This window comes from Cheilinus undulatus, linkage group 12 (assembly GCF_018320785.1).
Source record: "Cheilinus undulatus linkage group 12, ASM1832078v1, whole genome shotgun sequence".
NCBI lineage: Eukaryota > Metazoa > Chordata > Actinopteri > Labriformes > Labridae > Cheilinus > Cheilinus undulatus.
Window position 1 is genome coordinate 22,772,992 of NC_054876.1, and position 14,890 is coordinate 22,787,881.

Sequence of the window (14,890 nt, forward strand, 5' to 3'; positions counted from 1 at the left end):
AGCCTCTTTGTTTGTTGTGTGTGATGAATAGAGCGCTTCACACCGAGGTTAGGAGAGTGTGGTAACTGGGGCATTCATAAAGAGATTATGCCTGCGCTAATGGGAACAGAGCTCATTTCCAAACACACAGACTCTCTCACACCACTCTTGGGAAAACACATTGACATCATGTAAACATCCGTGTGGCTCCTCATTTTTAGACTTTTACAGCTGAACTCTCGCAGCATTTGTGTGCAGAGGTGTGTAACTGTATCTCACAGAGTTCTACATACTGGAAGTAACAGGAGAAGGTCCTGGCTGCAGAACTTCTACACTGGGATTGGTCCGTTTGTGGGCAGCCAGCAGAGGGAGACTGGCCAGCTGGTGTCAGTGGTTTGGAGGGTTTTCTCAGACAGCTACTCTGCGCATTAGAGAGGGAACTCATATGAACAGGAAGCCTGTGAGTGAGCAAGAGAGAGAGAGAGAGAGGGTAGAAAAAAGACTACGCCTGCTCCTGGTCACAACAGAATACATGCACATTTCCTCTCATGAACATATGCAGCCAACATGCTTCTGCTCTAGCTGGGCGAACTGTTTCAGTAAGACTGTCTATGTGAAGTAACGGAACAGAATGTCACGACGGGACCAGAGGTTTCGGAGGGGAATGAAAGGACGGTAAGGGCTAATATCATAAGTTGGTGAGATGTGTTTGTGTGAGTGACAGGCTGTGACTGAAAGCGAAAGAAAATAGAACTGAAGTCATTTGTGGCTTAATATCTGCTTTACTTCCTGAATAAGATCCCACTATTAACAGTTTTTTTTTTTTTACTTTCATATCAGCTATTAGTTTGTGTGCTAGTAGTTTCTGAAGCCAAATCAGCGACGGGCAAAACTATGGCCTTTTCTATTTTCTTAAAGGCCTCATTACTCCCATACTAACTTAGATGTTTTTGGTTTATTTTCATGGATGTCTATTCATCTTACATATTCAACGACTATTTTAAAAGTCCAAATAAAGAAAAATAATAAGATATTACAAAAGCCAACAATGTACTCAGACCATATAAATAACAAAACTGAGACAATAGTGAAAACAACCAAGACAATGCTATTTGATCAGAAACTACAGTAATGTTCCTGTTTAAAGGCTTTGTTTCTCAGAGGAAACCCAGCAGGACACAGACAGACAGAACAGGGAGGAAACCATGGCAGGAGAATACGTCATCCGATTCTTAACATTTGACCTGGGCTAATGTCCTGACTTCATCTTTATTTCATGTACAGCAGGTGCTGGCTTTTTCCCAGTGTTTCTGAGACAGGAAGAGATCTCAGAACAGAGAGGATGTTTAAGGTTAAAGACAGGGCTCATATTATGTGGAGAGGGAGAAACATGAGGATATGTGCTGGAGAAAGAAACAGCAAGAGAACAATTTTCTGGATATGTGTGCCACAGCTGATTCCAGGCTTGTCTCTAAAAACAGATGTAAAGGTGGAAAGACAGATGTGACGCTAGAGGGTTCAACATCCTTTGCCAGCAGCACAATAACAAAGACAGGCAGTCAAAAATAAACCTGCAGCTGCCCGATGGTTTATTACCTCATTATTTTCTCAGCAAATGGCTAATGGCAAGTCTAACAGATCATATGGAGCAATGCTTCCAATGGTGTACTCTTCATAGAGATACACAACGTCATGACAAAAAGTCATAAGAACCTATGACTGTCAGCAAGACTGCCCATAAGGGGAGGTAAATGGGAGAACTGTCTGGGACTTAGTCAAAGTAGGGGCCCATGGTTAAGCTGTGATAATGATATTTATTTTTTTTAACCTGAGTAAACTCACTCATATCAAAGCAACAAAAAATATCTTTATTTATTTATGCTTTAGTACAATATAGTAAAGTGGAAAAAAGTGGTAAAAAGAAGTGGAAAAAATTGGGGTAAAAAGGGGCCAAACAGAGGCAAAAATGGGGAGAAAGTGTCAAAAAGTGTCAGTTCATTAAAAGTGATAATTATGTGACAAACAGCAGCAAAATTGATTTAAAAAAATATATAAAAAGTGGCAAAGAGAAGTGGCAAAAATGGGCCACAATCGGCAAAAAGTGGCAAAATTGGGTTCAAAGCAGTAAACCATGATGCAAAAATAGGAGAAAGCAGGAAAAAATGGTTTATATTGGCAAAAAAAGAGACAACAGGGCAAAAAGCAGCAAAAAAAAGGATTAAAAGTGGCAAATGAAAATGGCAAAATGAGTAGAAAAAGTGGTTAAAGTGGCCAAAAAGTAGCACAAATAAATAATTTCAACATCAGAACCTGGAGATGCCCATTCTCTGAGATTGTCAGGGCCCAACCCATTAGTGGGCAAACCTGACTGTCAGTTCAACTACAGACTACTGTAAATGTTATTAATGCCATCTCATTTTTCCATGTTCTTCATTTATCCTTGAGAATAAATTAAATTTTTACACTCTGATTTCAAAGTTGCCAGACACGTAGACCAGGAATGCACACACGTGCACGAACAAGACCTTATAACTACGTGATAAAGGAAAGATGTCCGAGAAAGAGGTCAAACCCAAAAAACACACCCAACCGTTGAGAGTTCAGTGCTTTGTCAAAGGGCACCCTAGCAGTACTTGGGAAGTGATCTGGCGCCTCTACACCAAGAAGACCTAAACCCATGCTTTGGTCTGTACCAAGACTGGAACCATCAAGCCCCTGATTTCCTACCTGGGTCACAACATACTGAGCTACTGCCATCAGCTTACCAATATAAAGTTTCCCAACTTACAAGGACAATTCAAATTAAATTAAATATAGTCATCAAAATGTTAGACCTTATGTTGACCCAAATATTCATGTATTATTAAGATGACAATACACAAAGTGGCTACAAATAGAAGTAACAACAAAAAAGTAGAAATAACAACAAACCACAGAAAGTCAAGGTTAGCTCTGCTAAGTAGGATAGAGTGACAGTACAACTAATGGGAGCTGAAAATAAGAAGTTCGTCCTTACTACGACTTTCCTTTGTATGTTGCAATATTAAGGACAGCATGTGCGACACAATCCATTGTTTTTCTGATGCAATGCCATGCTTTTTTCTTACACTGGAGGGAAGTAAAGTCCCTTTTCATTTAAATTTCAATCCTAGAGTGACCTTTCCATCCTCTTTTGTAAGAACTGCATGGCATTTACAGTTAACTTTGTGAGAGAGGAAATATGGAGCTGTACTCTCTCCAGGAAGTCACCTCCCACTCTGGCTGTAGTGTCAGAGAGATAAGGAAGCAGCTTTTTACTGTACATTTATTATTCTGCATTCGATTTAGTCCTGGATGCCCCACTACATCTCTGACTGAAGATTTTAAAGAACTGAGGTGAAGACTGTGCGGTTTTTAGGCAGTAGCTGTTGTAATCTGAGGGCTTGTTGACTTCTCTATTGCGATCTTTCAGTGGGCTTGCATGTGGGAAACTAACATTAAGTTACAGCACTTCAGTTAAAACATGTGACTGACCCGATACTGTTCATGAGCATCTTCTCTGTAAGAAGGAATTTGAATAACTTTCTGTCACTGTGACATCAGCAGTTCAAGATAATGCCTCATTTCAACACCATGACTAAAGACAACTGTACTTCCTTCAGGGGATAAGCTGAAGAAACACCAATACCATGGTATACTGCAAGCCTTAACTGTAGGACTAATGAGTATTATCAGGATGAGTTAACCATATCAGAACAGAAAGGGAGTTGGTGCCCAGGACATACAAGAGATGTAAATCACAAGTTTCCAAAGGATCAAATTATGAATCTATTGTTTAAATAATGAGAAAAATGATTTGTTAATAACAAATGTCTTCCATGAAATGATTGCATTATCATACAATCCTCAGGCCTGAGACTGATATGAAATATCATTATGCTGAATCATTGCAACCATTACATTTACATACATTAAGATCTGAAACTTTTATTTGTGAACTCTTCCACACATTCAGAAAGAAAGGTTTATTCTCATTGTGTCATTTAATTTAATATACCTTCCTGTCAAAGACAGGATTGGATGGGCACACTGACACAAACATACCCTGGGATTTTAAAAATCTTAAAGGTGATTACATAAAGTAATGCTTTCTAAACTTCATTAATTATATTAAATAATGCAAAGTTGTGCCAAAAAACAGACTGACCCAGGACAATAATTAAAGGTTAAATTGACCTGGAAGCATTACACCTGATCCCGTACGTATTGATCTGGCAGGTCAGTTCATCCTGTCTCATATGCGTCACTCAGGCTCATGTTACTTTGCTCAAACACACCTCTGAAGTCTCTATCGTGTTACATCCTACATCATGTCATTTCATCTCACCATGTCACTCTTTAACCGTCACACTCCCTTTTACCTTGCACTCATCTCTTTAGGTGCTGTGAGTGTAGCTGTATCTTGTCCCACTGGTACTTTGAAAAAGAGGGGCAACTCTACTGTAAGAAGCACTACTGGGCTCGCTATGGAGAGCACTGCCACGGCTGCAAGGAGAGCATTTCAACAGGACTCATCATGGTAAACTTGATATGTAGTGAGCTAAGTCTAAATCTGTTTTCTCTAAACATAAAAATAGGGCCAGTCATAAGGCGTTATTTACATGAATTGCTGACCGGCTCTTGCCCTCTGGTCTGTTTTCGTTACTGCTGACTAACATTTTAGGAGAATTACTCACAATGTTACAGATAAGAATAAACTTCTGTTATGTGCGAATACACTTGTGCTCCAGAACATTTTAAACCCAGTCACTAGCAAATTTATTGATAGCTGGTGACAAGCTAGTTTAAAAATAGCTGCTCTATTGATCATTCAAAGTGGCCAAACAGATATCCAACTTTAAAAGAGGGAGGTATGGATGATGGTCTCAGCATACTACACCAACTATTCAAACACTTCCTGTGTCTTTGTTTCCTCCTGGTAGAAAACAAACACTTTTTCTCTTTCAACCCTCAAATCAGAGGATATCCTTTAAAAAACATCCTGATACTAGAGGCCTTGATGCAGGAATGCACAGAGAGAAGTCTTTTCAATCAAAGCTGCTTTTGGTCCCAACAAATATTATCCTGTAATTCCTCTTCCCTCTTCTTTGTCTTTACAAAACTGCTGTCCTATGCAAACAGGTTGCTGGAGAGCAGAAGTACCACCCTGAATGCTTCACTTGTGTGAACTGTGAAATGTTCATTGGTGACGGCGACACCTATACACTAGTGGAGCGCACCAAACTGTACTGGTAAGTTTGAAGCAGAAAGCATAAAAGTTGTCTTTTTGCCCTCCTGTCCTTTATTATAAATACATGTTAGAGGCAAACAAATATGAAGCCAATAATCAGTGGGAGGGTAAAGTATGTTTGATCAAATAGTTTTCTTGATTTAAAAATTGTCTTAAGCTTATTATCATATTATGCCTATTCTGTAGTGGTCACTGTTTCAGTCCACCAACTGCAAGATCTGCGTCTCCACTCAGCAAGAGTCCCCATATGGTTGCGCTAGTGTCTTTCCTTCCCCATGAAGGTGGGAGACGAGGTCTGTCCATAGCCACTGTCCCCAGCCAAGAGAAGGGCCTTCATGTTACAGTGACGGGGTAAGTCTCTGAATGTATAGCATAACAAGGAGAATTTTACGTCAGAGCAACTTAAATCCGATTTTTAGTAAAACCACAATGAATTCGATGTCAGCAACACATCTCAAACAATGTAGGGATGGGGTAAAAGTAAGCGGTATAAACGAACAACCACCGGAGGAGCATTTGCAATTTGTAAGGTTAATTGGCAACAGGTTAGTAAAATGATTGGGTTTAAAAGGAGCATTTTACAGAGGCAGAGTCTCTCAGAAGTAAAGATGGCTAGATTTTTCCCAATTCTGTAAATAGGTGCATTTTAAAATTGTGGAACAATTTCAGAAAATTCCAGTTCATAATATCTCCAGTTCATAATATCATCAAAAGATTCAGAGTCTGGAGAAATCTCTATACCCAAAGGACAAGCTGAAGGTCAATACTGGATGGTTGTGATCTTCAGGCCCTCTGGCTGCACCACATTAAAACCAGACATAGAAATCACTGTAGGGCTTTGTTTGTCAACACAGCTCATTGTGCCATCCACAAATGCAAATTAAAGCCGTATCACTCAAAGAAGAAGCCATACGTGTACAAAATCCAGATACGCTGCCATCTTCTCTGAGCAAAAGCTCATTTACAATGGACTGAGGCAAAATGGAAAACTGATCTGTGGTCATTGGTCAGATTAATAAAAATTAGAAAATTCTTTTTGGAACCATGGACAAGAAAAGAGGGGCCATCCAGCTTTATGACAGTGCACAGTTCAAAAGCCTGCATCTCTGATGGTATACAGTTGCCTATGCCAGGCGCTATCAATGTTGAAAAGTATATAGAGATTTTGGAGCAACATATCGTCCCATCCAGATGATGTCTCTTTCAAGGACAGCCTTGCATATTTCAGCAAGATAATGCTAAACCATATAATGCATCCATCACAGCAGCTTGCCTTGGCAGTAGAAGAGTCTGGGTGCTGCCGCTTTTGAGGTCTTTCACTGACAGAATACATTTGGCATAAAGAAGACCCAGGACCATTGAGCAACTAGAAAGCTACATCAGACAAGAATGGGACAACATTCTTCCCCCAAAATTCCATCAACTGGTTTCCTCAGTTCTCCAACCTTTACAGACAGTTGTTAAAAGAAGAAGGGATGCTAAACAGTGGTAAACATCCCTACTTTTTGAAATGTGTTGCTGCCATCAAATTCAAAATTAGCTTGTGTTTTTTTCATGAAATGGTAAAATGTCTCATTCTCAACATCTGATAAGTTGTTTTTGGTCTTTTGTGAATACATATTGGTTTCTGAGGTTTGCAAATCATTGCATTCTGTTTTTATTTAGCTTTTACACAGTGTCCAAACTTTTTTGTTGTAAATATCATTGGTTGACCCCTGTAAACAACAACTCACTTACCAATGGGTCACTGTCCTGCTCTAAATTACTCAATGTCATTCTCTCATAGGTTAGACTCAGCTGTCCTCAGCCCTGACCTGCTGTCCTCCATACACACTGGTGACCGAGTTTTAGAGGTCAACGGTATTCCTGTCTGCAACATTTCAATAGATGAAGTAAGCCTTAAGTTACCCTCTGATTCATAAAAAATAAATGTGATGCAGTTGAATACTCTTGCATTAACTAAACATTATGTCATGTGTAAAAAGAGAAACTACTACAAAGTCATCCAAAGAAAACACTATTCTCTTCTCTAGATGAACTGTGTTATTCAGGACACAAGCAGACCGCTGCAGCTGACCATTGAACACAACCCGCAGTCTCCTGAAGGTCTCCTCCCCTCAAACAATCTCCAGAAAGACGTCAGTCGTCTTGACGCCTGTGTCCGCAACAAACTCACTTCAGCGCACAAACTTCCCAGTCTGGAGGAAGAGCCAAGTCAAGAGGACGAGACAGATGGACCAAACAGAACGAGCCTCTCCCGTCCTCAGCAACAAGGGCCGACGGGCATACGATCCAGACATATTCAGTAAGTACTGACTCTGGGTTGACTCAATTTCATTCACACTTCTGTTCCTAAAGTGTGTATTTTTTCACAGGCGCAGTTGTAGTATAGATAAGTGTCCATTGTCCCCTGGAGCTCTGTCGTTTTCATCCAATAGAAGGGACATGGTTCGCTCAGAGTCTCTTCGCATAGACACTGGAGATCGAACACATCGAATCTTCAGACCTTCAGATCTCATCCCTGGAGAAGTATTGGGAAAGGGCTTTTTTGGACAGGCTGTCAAGGTACAGCACTGATGCTTTCATCATTTTATTAGTTTCACAGTTACAGCTAACCTTGTTGTCAATTCTTTGTTACACTGGTTTCAATCAGTTTTGTGACTGATCGGTTTTCCTGTAAAGGTAACCCATCAGGAGACAGGGGAGGTGATGGTGATGAAAGAGCTAATACGGTTTGATGAAGAGACGCATAAGACTTTCTTAAAGGAGGTAAGACAAGCATGGATAGCAAGTTACACAAGACAACACCTCACTCTCACACTCACCAACCTTGCAAATGGTCATGTCATTAAAAAGATTCCTAAACACTACAAAAGTCATAGTACTAATTACTTAGCTCCAACTGAACTTATTTTTTCTTAAAAAATAAAAAAGCTCAAGAAAAAATAATGGTTATCATCATGAAGTTTGTTCAAAACATTTGAATTATGCTCTAACGGCTGATGACTTGAAAAATACTCTGACTGTCATTTGCATTAATATTTAGGAAAATAAGAGAAAAATGTCATTTGCATAATAATGTGGAAAGCATTGTAAATCTAACTGGAAATTTTAAGAAAGATGGTTAGGAGCCTTCCATATATTTTATGTAGGAATGGATACCATTCAAAGAATTACAAATTAACTTCACCATTATCCTTAAAACCAGTGACAAAGGATGCTTGTTTTGGTAGTTTGATATTTTTCCCCAATAAACATATTTTTTAAAGTAAGCAATTATCGAGTTGTATCAGTTGGTGCTAAGTGATTCCAAGTGGCAGAAACTGATGCCACTACTGCTTCTCTTCCATAAAGTTCTTACTCAGATATATTTTGTAAATGTATTGTGTGAAATTTATTGACTTCCTGGGAGAGCTTAACAAATTTGGGGTTTACATTGACCAGTTTTCTGTGCATTATCAGTTTGTACTTGCAAAATGCCTTGGACGCTGCCATCAAATCTGTATCTGAATGGTGAGTGTGGAAGTTGTAGAGCAGTTCACCTACCTTGGCAGTGTAATCCATCAATCCCTGGACTGTGAGGCTGAGACCAACCCCAGATTTGGACTTGCGCATGGGGCAATGGGTTCACTGAGTAAGACGGTGTGGCGTTCCCGGTATCTGAGCATGCAGATGAAAGTCAGAGTTTTTAGTCCTTTGTCCTTCCAGTCTTATTATACTCTTGTGAGGCCTGGATGCTGACTGATGGCCAGAGGCACTGACTGGACTTCTTTGTGGCGACTTCTCTTTGGTGCCTTCTTTGGATATCGGCAAGACCGCATGTCTAATGCTGATGTGCGAAGGAGGGCTGGTCCACACACCGGGGGGCCATGCAACACGGAAGGGTCAGCTAAGAGGATACTTGGAGAGATTGGGTATTGCCCTGGCGCATGGCCATCGAGAAGCCAGAGCAGTACAGGACCAGGGTTGATGCGGTGAAGTGCTGAACCAGCATATTCACCCATACCTGACCTGATGTATAAAACTCCACTGACTGTAAATTAAAAGATAAACAACATATCAGAAAGTTTTTACACTTGCAGGAGGTGGAAAAGTTTGCACACTGATAAAAGGAAAGTACAACTTCTTGCCGTGTTAGAAAATGAATTGTGAAGTCACTGGATTAATATGCTTACGTAAGCACCCAGTGCTGTTACCATAAGTCTTCCAGAAGCACATACTGTAGGCTTACAAGAAGTTATTAAAAAACTCTCCATTTCCAACAATAAAATTCTCCTTTGTCTTGTCTCTACACTGGCTTAACAGATATAGTCTTTGGATCATAGTGCATCATGGTGTTGAGCCCTCTCTTTCTCCTGTTTTTAATTTTTTCATGAGCACTGACCTGTTGACACCTAACACTTGGGTAACAGTAATGGATTGCAACATACATAGATGAATTTGCACTGTCTTTACCCATTTTTTTAAGGTTGGTTTACATTTTGTGATACATTTGGATGGCAGCTCCACTAATGTGAACAGATGTTTTTTGCAACAGTAACATGTGACTTGTTTTAACAGCATTTCTGGTCAATTTGTACAGGTAAAGGTGATGCGCTGTCTGGACCATCCAAATGTCCTGAAGTTTATTGGACTGTTTTATAAAGACAAAAGAATCAATTTTGTCTCTGAATACATTAAAGGAGGGACTCTCAGAGAGGCCATCATTAAAATGGTAAAAATATCAAATTTTTATATTTCTCTATGAGTAATGACTGATGCAGCATTTAGGTCACAATCTTGCTGTCTGTAGGACAAGGAGTTTCCCTGGAGAACCAGAGTGAGCTATGCCAAAGACATTGCAGCTGGAATGGTAAGTAGTTTGGTGTGTTTTTTTATTTAGGGCTATGAAAAATGACAAAACAATTACTGGTGTATATATTATCTCTATCTATAAGGCCTACCTACACTCCATGAACGTCATCCATCGAGATCTAAACTCTTACAACTGCCTGGTCAGAGAGGTAAACAGTTAATTTGACAACACACATCAGAGAACATGAGATCTATGTATTACCTGAATTACAATACATGACTTGTTTCATCAAAAATTTCCTTCTCTCTCCATATGAAGAACCAGACAGTTGTTGTAGCTGATTTTGGACTAGCCAGGCTGGTGATGGAAGAAAGAAATCAGAGCCGAACATCCTCTCTGGAAAGGCCTGGGAAGGGGGCACTGACAGATCTGGGTAGGCCTGACCGAAGGAAGCGGTACACTGTGGTTGGAAACCCTTACTGGATGGCCCCTGAGATGATCCAAGGTGAGCACACAGGGTTTTAAACAACCATTTGAACAACGAAATGCTAAGAAAGGTACAAAAGCTGACCTCCTCTTACCCTAAAGAAACAAAACTGGTGTTAATACTGTTGATATACAGTCTCTAAATGTGGTGGTCATTACATTTTCCAATTTTTCCCCTTTATCTCTTAGGGAAAAGCTATGATGAACGAGTGGACATCTTTTCCTTTGGTATAATGATATGTGAGGTAAGCACATCAGGGAAAAATATTGATATTTCTGAATTAAAGACGTGTTGTTAAAAAAATCATTAGAATCTCTGGTTTAAATGTTATGTGAATGTCACAGAAACATGCCCATATTACTCATACTTTTTCTGTTATGAAGCATCTGAGTTATTTTAGAGCCTGTCTATTTTTCTTAGGTAATAGGCAGAGTGAGTGCAGACCCAGACTACCTTCCCCGGTCAAATGACTTTGGACTAAATGTGGCGGGTTTCCTGCAGCAGTTCCATCCTCCAGAGTGCCCATCAGCTTTCCTGCCGTTGGCTGTCCTCTGCTGTGACATGGATGCTGATAAACGGTAAGAACGTACACATTTCCTACTGTAATCTAGGCGTTCCTGTACTGTGAGCTGCCCAGACAGTGAATACTGCACTTAGAAATGCATTACACATGAAAGATGAGTCAAGAAAGTGCAGAAGAGCGAACAAAATAAAGTTCATATACTGCCTTTTCAACGACATGTAATGACAACTCTTTGTCTTTCATTTGTTCAGTCCATCTTTTTCAAAGCTTGAGGAGTGGCTTGGGAACCTTCTGATGCACCTGGACATTGGTCTGCCTTTGCCTTCTGAATTTGAGCAGCTCCGCAGAGTTTTCTGGAACAATCAAAATCACCAAAACCACTCTCCCAACCAGGACATGACTCTAGACTCTCCTAAACAAACCTACAGTTCCAAACAAGGACAGAGCCCTGACACCAAGAAATGCACAGACAATGTGATCAATCATAACACATTTAATCACCAAGCTCATAATCAAGACCTGAGTAGCACACCTGAAAACCATATTGTTAATGAGAAACATACGCAAGACAATCATGACATAAGGACTGAGCACAACCAACTTTGTTCAAGAAGAGACTGTGACTCAAAAGACAAGACTCAGTTTTGCAAGTGCACAAACACAGACTCGAGTGAGAATGGGTTTAAAACTAATAAACACAGCAACCCCTCAGGACAACTAAATGCAAAGAATGAGTCCTCAAAACCACTGCAGGTCAACAAGTCACTACTGGATCAGTCTAACAGGCCCAGGAGGATATGCAGAGTTCAGTGGGACAGCTCTACAGAGGACAACTCTTTTCTCTGACTACTAAACCTGATGGTAAAGATGGGGAAAATATACAAAAGGACAGTCTGAGGGACACACAACTATGCCTTTCACACAAACAGAAATGAATGGGAATGTGAAAAGACTCGTTAATAATCAGATTGCTCTGTTAACAAGTATTTATGAGGTTTCAACTGATCCTGAAATGAGTAAAAGGCCACATAAGTATTTTAGCATTCAACATTAAGGACCTATGAGCTGCTACGTGCTTTTGATAAGGAATCACATAATTTTCATTAATGAAGCATTTTTCAGTTAATAGACCATGTAATGTTGTTATTTTGTAATTGGCTTAAACAAATCTTTGGCATTTTTAGGTATTTTTCTAAGCAAAATAATTTCCCATCCAATTCAGGCAAATTGTAGCAGTAACCCAGCACCGCCAGCCTTGGATCCTCTTTTAGCGCCATTTTTGACAGAGAAAATAATTTTGGGCAAGTCAAGATTAAAGTCAAAATGACGAGAATAAAGTCGAAATTTCGAGATTAAAGTTGAAACTTGTTTTTACTAACAGCGGATCATAGACGCTGTGTGTTTATCAATGAGAGAATCTCTTAGTTGTTAAATCCAATAATGAGGTATAATTTCACTTATTCATTACTATGATGCATAAGGCATTTTGTAGAGACAGTCATGATTCTCTGTTATTGTCTTAAATACTCATACATCAACAGGAGAGAACAGCTCTCGTCTTTCTTTCTGTCTGATCACAGATGCACAGGTGACAGACTCAATCTCGGTAATGGGAGAGCGAAGGGAGATTCGTTTATTTGTTGTGGTGGGATAGACAACAATATAAACAAATCTACTGACATATCTGAAGGGAAGCATGAAGGCGCAGCAAGAAAGCAGCAATTAAAAACATATGGGTATTTTTTTAATTTCTAAATTCCATACACAAATGCAATGTACATCGTGTACATGGCGTTCGTCAGGTAACATTTTCTGTATCAGACACAACACTGTGAACTAGAGTTTCCAATACAACATGTGACAAAGTGTTCCCTTTTTGCCTTTTTTAAACATTTTGTCATTAGCAGCAGCCTATGATAAATAAAAGAACGATCAATCTCCCTTCGCTCTCCCATTACGTAAGACACTATATTTAAGACACTAACAGAGAATTGTGACGGTCCCTAGAGTATGCCTTATGCCTCATATCAATGAAAATGTGAAATTATACCTTATTATTGGATTTAACAACAAAGAGAATGTCTCTTTGACACATAAACACCAATGTGGCAAAAAATGAAAAGCCAAAAAATGAAGCCAATGCGGAAGTGCAAAAAAAATTGCTATAACGTGAGTGTCCACTTGAGGCTGGCTGCAGGAACACCGGAAGTCAAGTCTGCACACATGTTTAACAGTCGGTTTTGACAAAACAAAATAAACTGGTTTACAGCCTGGTTCAAAACACCAAACGTGTCTTATTAGCTAGTGTCTTATTGTGCTCCCACTGTACGGGGGATGAATTTTTTTGTACCACAATCGTTTGGATTATATTAAGGATGGACTGGCGTGTTTCATTTGATTGACAGATAGCTCGGCAGGCAGAGGCTCCGTTTCTGTCAACCAGAATGCTAGCTAGCAGTCTGACAGGAAGCCGCGCTTAGTGGGCGGGCTGTTAGGTTGATCCAAAGTTTGGTTGAGACCGTGATTTCAATATGGGAGACTTCACGGATTGGCTTCAACAACCGTTTGAGTCGGCCTATTGTAAGGAGACGACTGACATCACATGGGGTTTATCCAATTCTTTCTCCAGTCTATGATAAACACACAGCACCTATGATCTGCTAGTAATAACAAGTTTCAACTTTTTTCTCATCATTTCGACTTTAATCTCAAAATTGTGTTTCAACTTCACTCTCTAAATTTCGACTTTATTTTCAAAATTTTCGAATTTATTCTCGTCATTTCGACTTTAATCTCGACTTGCCTAAAATTATTTTCTCCATCAAAAATGGCCCTAACCGCTTCCGTACATCTCAATGCCTTGATTAAACAAGAGTATAATCGAACACAGCCTCTGGACAAATTTATCTCTGTTTCAAAATACTGCTAAACCACATTGTTCCCATAAGATACTATTGGCACGTCAGTTAGATGTTGTTCACATAGGGTAAAGACGATTGTGGCAGCAAGGCAACTAGTTTTGGCTGTGTTACACTTTAGATGGAGCGTTTGATCAGGACTGTGGGCCTGAAATGATAAAAATGTTGTTAATAAGTTTAACCGACTCACAAGGGATCCAGTGTTATTTTTTTTTTTGTTTTGCCAGCTCATGGAACAGCCATCTCTAGGCATTTTCTGTGATCTACCTGAATCTCTCTTTTCTTATCAGACGGCATGTATGATAATTTTTCGTATTCATTTCAAGCTAAAAACTGGCCAACAAATATATAAGTTGGGCTCTAGTTTCAATCTGTGAACGCTGTGAAACATATGTCACTTTCAAGCTACAACCCATGGCTCGGTTATTTTTCAGAAGGACACCTTGATGTATTTTCTGTTTTGTACATTTTTTGCAAAGCATACAAAATAAATACAGAGAACTGTGAACACCTCATGTTAAAGGCAAAACTGTGGTAGGTTAAATAAAGTACAGAAGTACAAATTTCGTTAAAACTATTAATTCAGGGGAATATTTTAAAACATAGCATAAAATAACTCATTATTTCACCTATCTTTTTTAAATTTGCTATTTGCTGATTATCAAGTGCAGTCCTTTACCAAGGATACACCTTAGTGACGGGTTGTTCGTGAATGAGTCTGTTCAAAGAGCCAGCTCGCTCCTGTTTGAGGGTTATTTTAATTAATGTTTTATATCAGGTGTGTCATACACTACAGCCAGTGAGCAGATTTCATCTGACCTGCAAGGTGAGACAGTAGCTATATTTTAAAAAATTATTACATGATATTTTCAGCAATTCAAAAAATATAGCATAGCTGTAGTAAAATGCCAGCATGAAC

The 14,890-nt window shown here is 39.4% G+C and overlaps 1 protein-coding gene across 2 annotated transcripts; it reads left to right on the top strand.

Moving 5' to 3' along the window:
- The first annotated feature begins 455 nt into the window (after window positions 1-455).
- LOC121518639 (LIM domain kinase 1-like) lies at window positions 456-13,411 on the top strand. 2 transcript variants are annotated; one of them, XM_041801091.1, is made up of 15 exons: window positions 456-654; window positions 4,399-4,537; window positions 5,140-5,249; window positions 5,435-5,599; window positions 7,035-7,140; window positions 7,282-7,553; window positions 7,624-7,813; window positions 7,931-8,017; window positions 9,831-9,962; window positions 10,041-10,100; window positions 10,186-10,251; window positions 10,362-10,548; window positions 10,719-10,774; window positions 10,951-11,108; window positions 11,305-13,411. In XM_041801091.1, exons 1-15 carry the CDS (start codon window positions 611-613, stop codon window positions 11,897-11,899), a joined length of 2,367 nt encoding a protein of 788 aa, XP_041657025.1. In that variant the 5' UTR covers window positions 456-610; the 3' UTR covers window positions 11,900-13,411. The 2 variants fall into 2 exon arrangements, with proteins under 2 accessions (XP_041657025.1, XP_041657026.1); XM_041801092.1 differs by lacking the exons at window positions 456-654; window positions 4,399-4,537 and having other exon boundaries at window positions 5,199-5,249; window positions 5,487-5,599.
- Window positions 13,412-14,890: the final 1,479 nt, after the last annotated feature.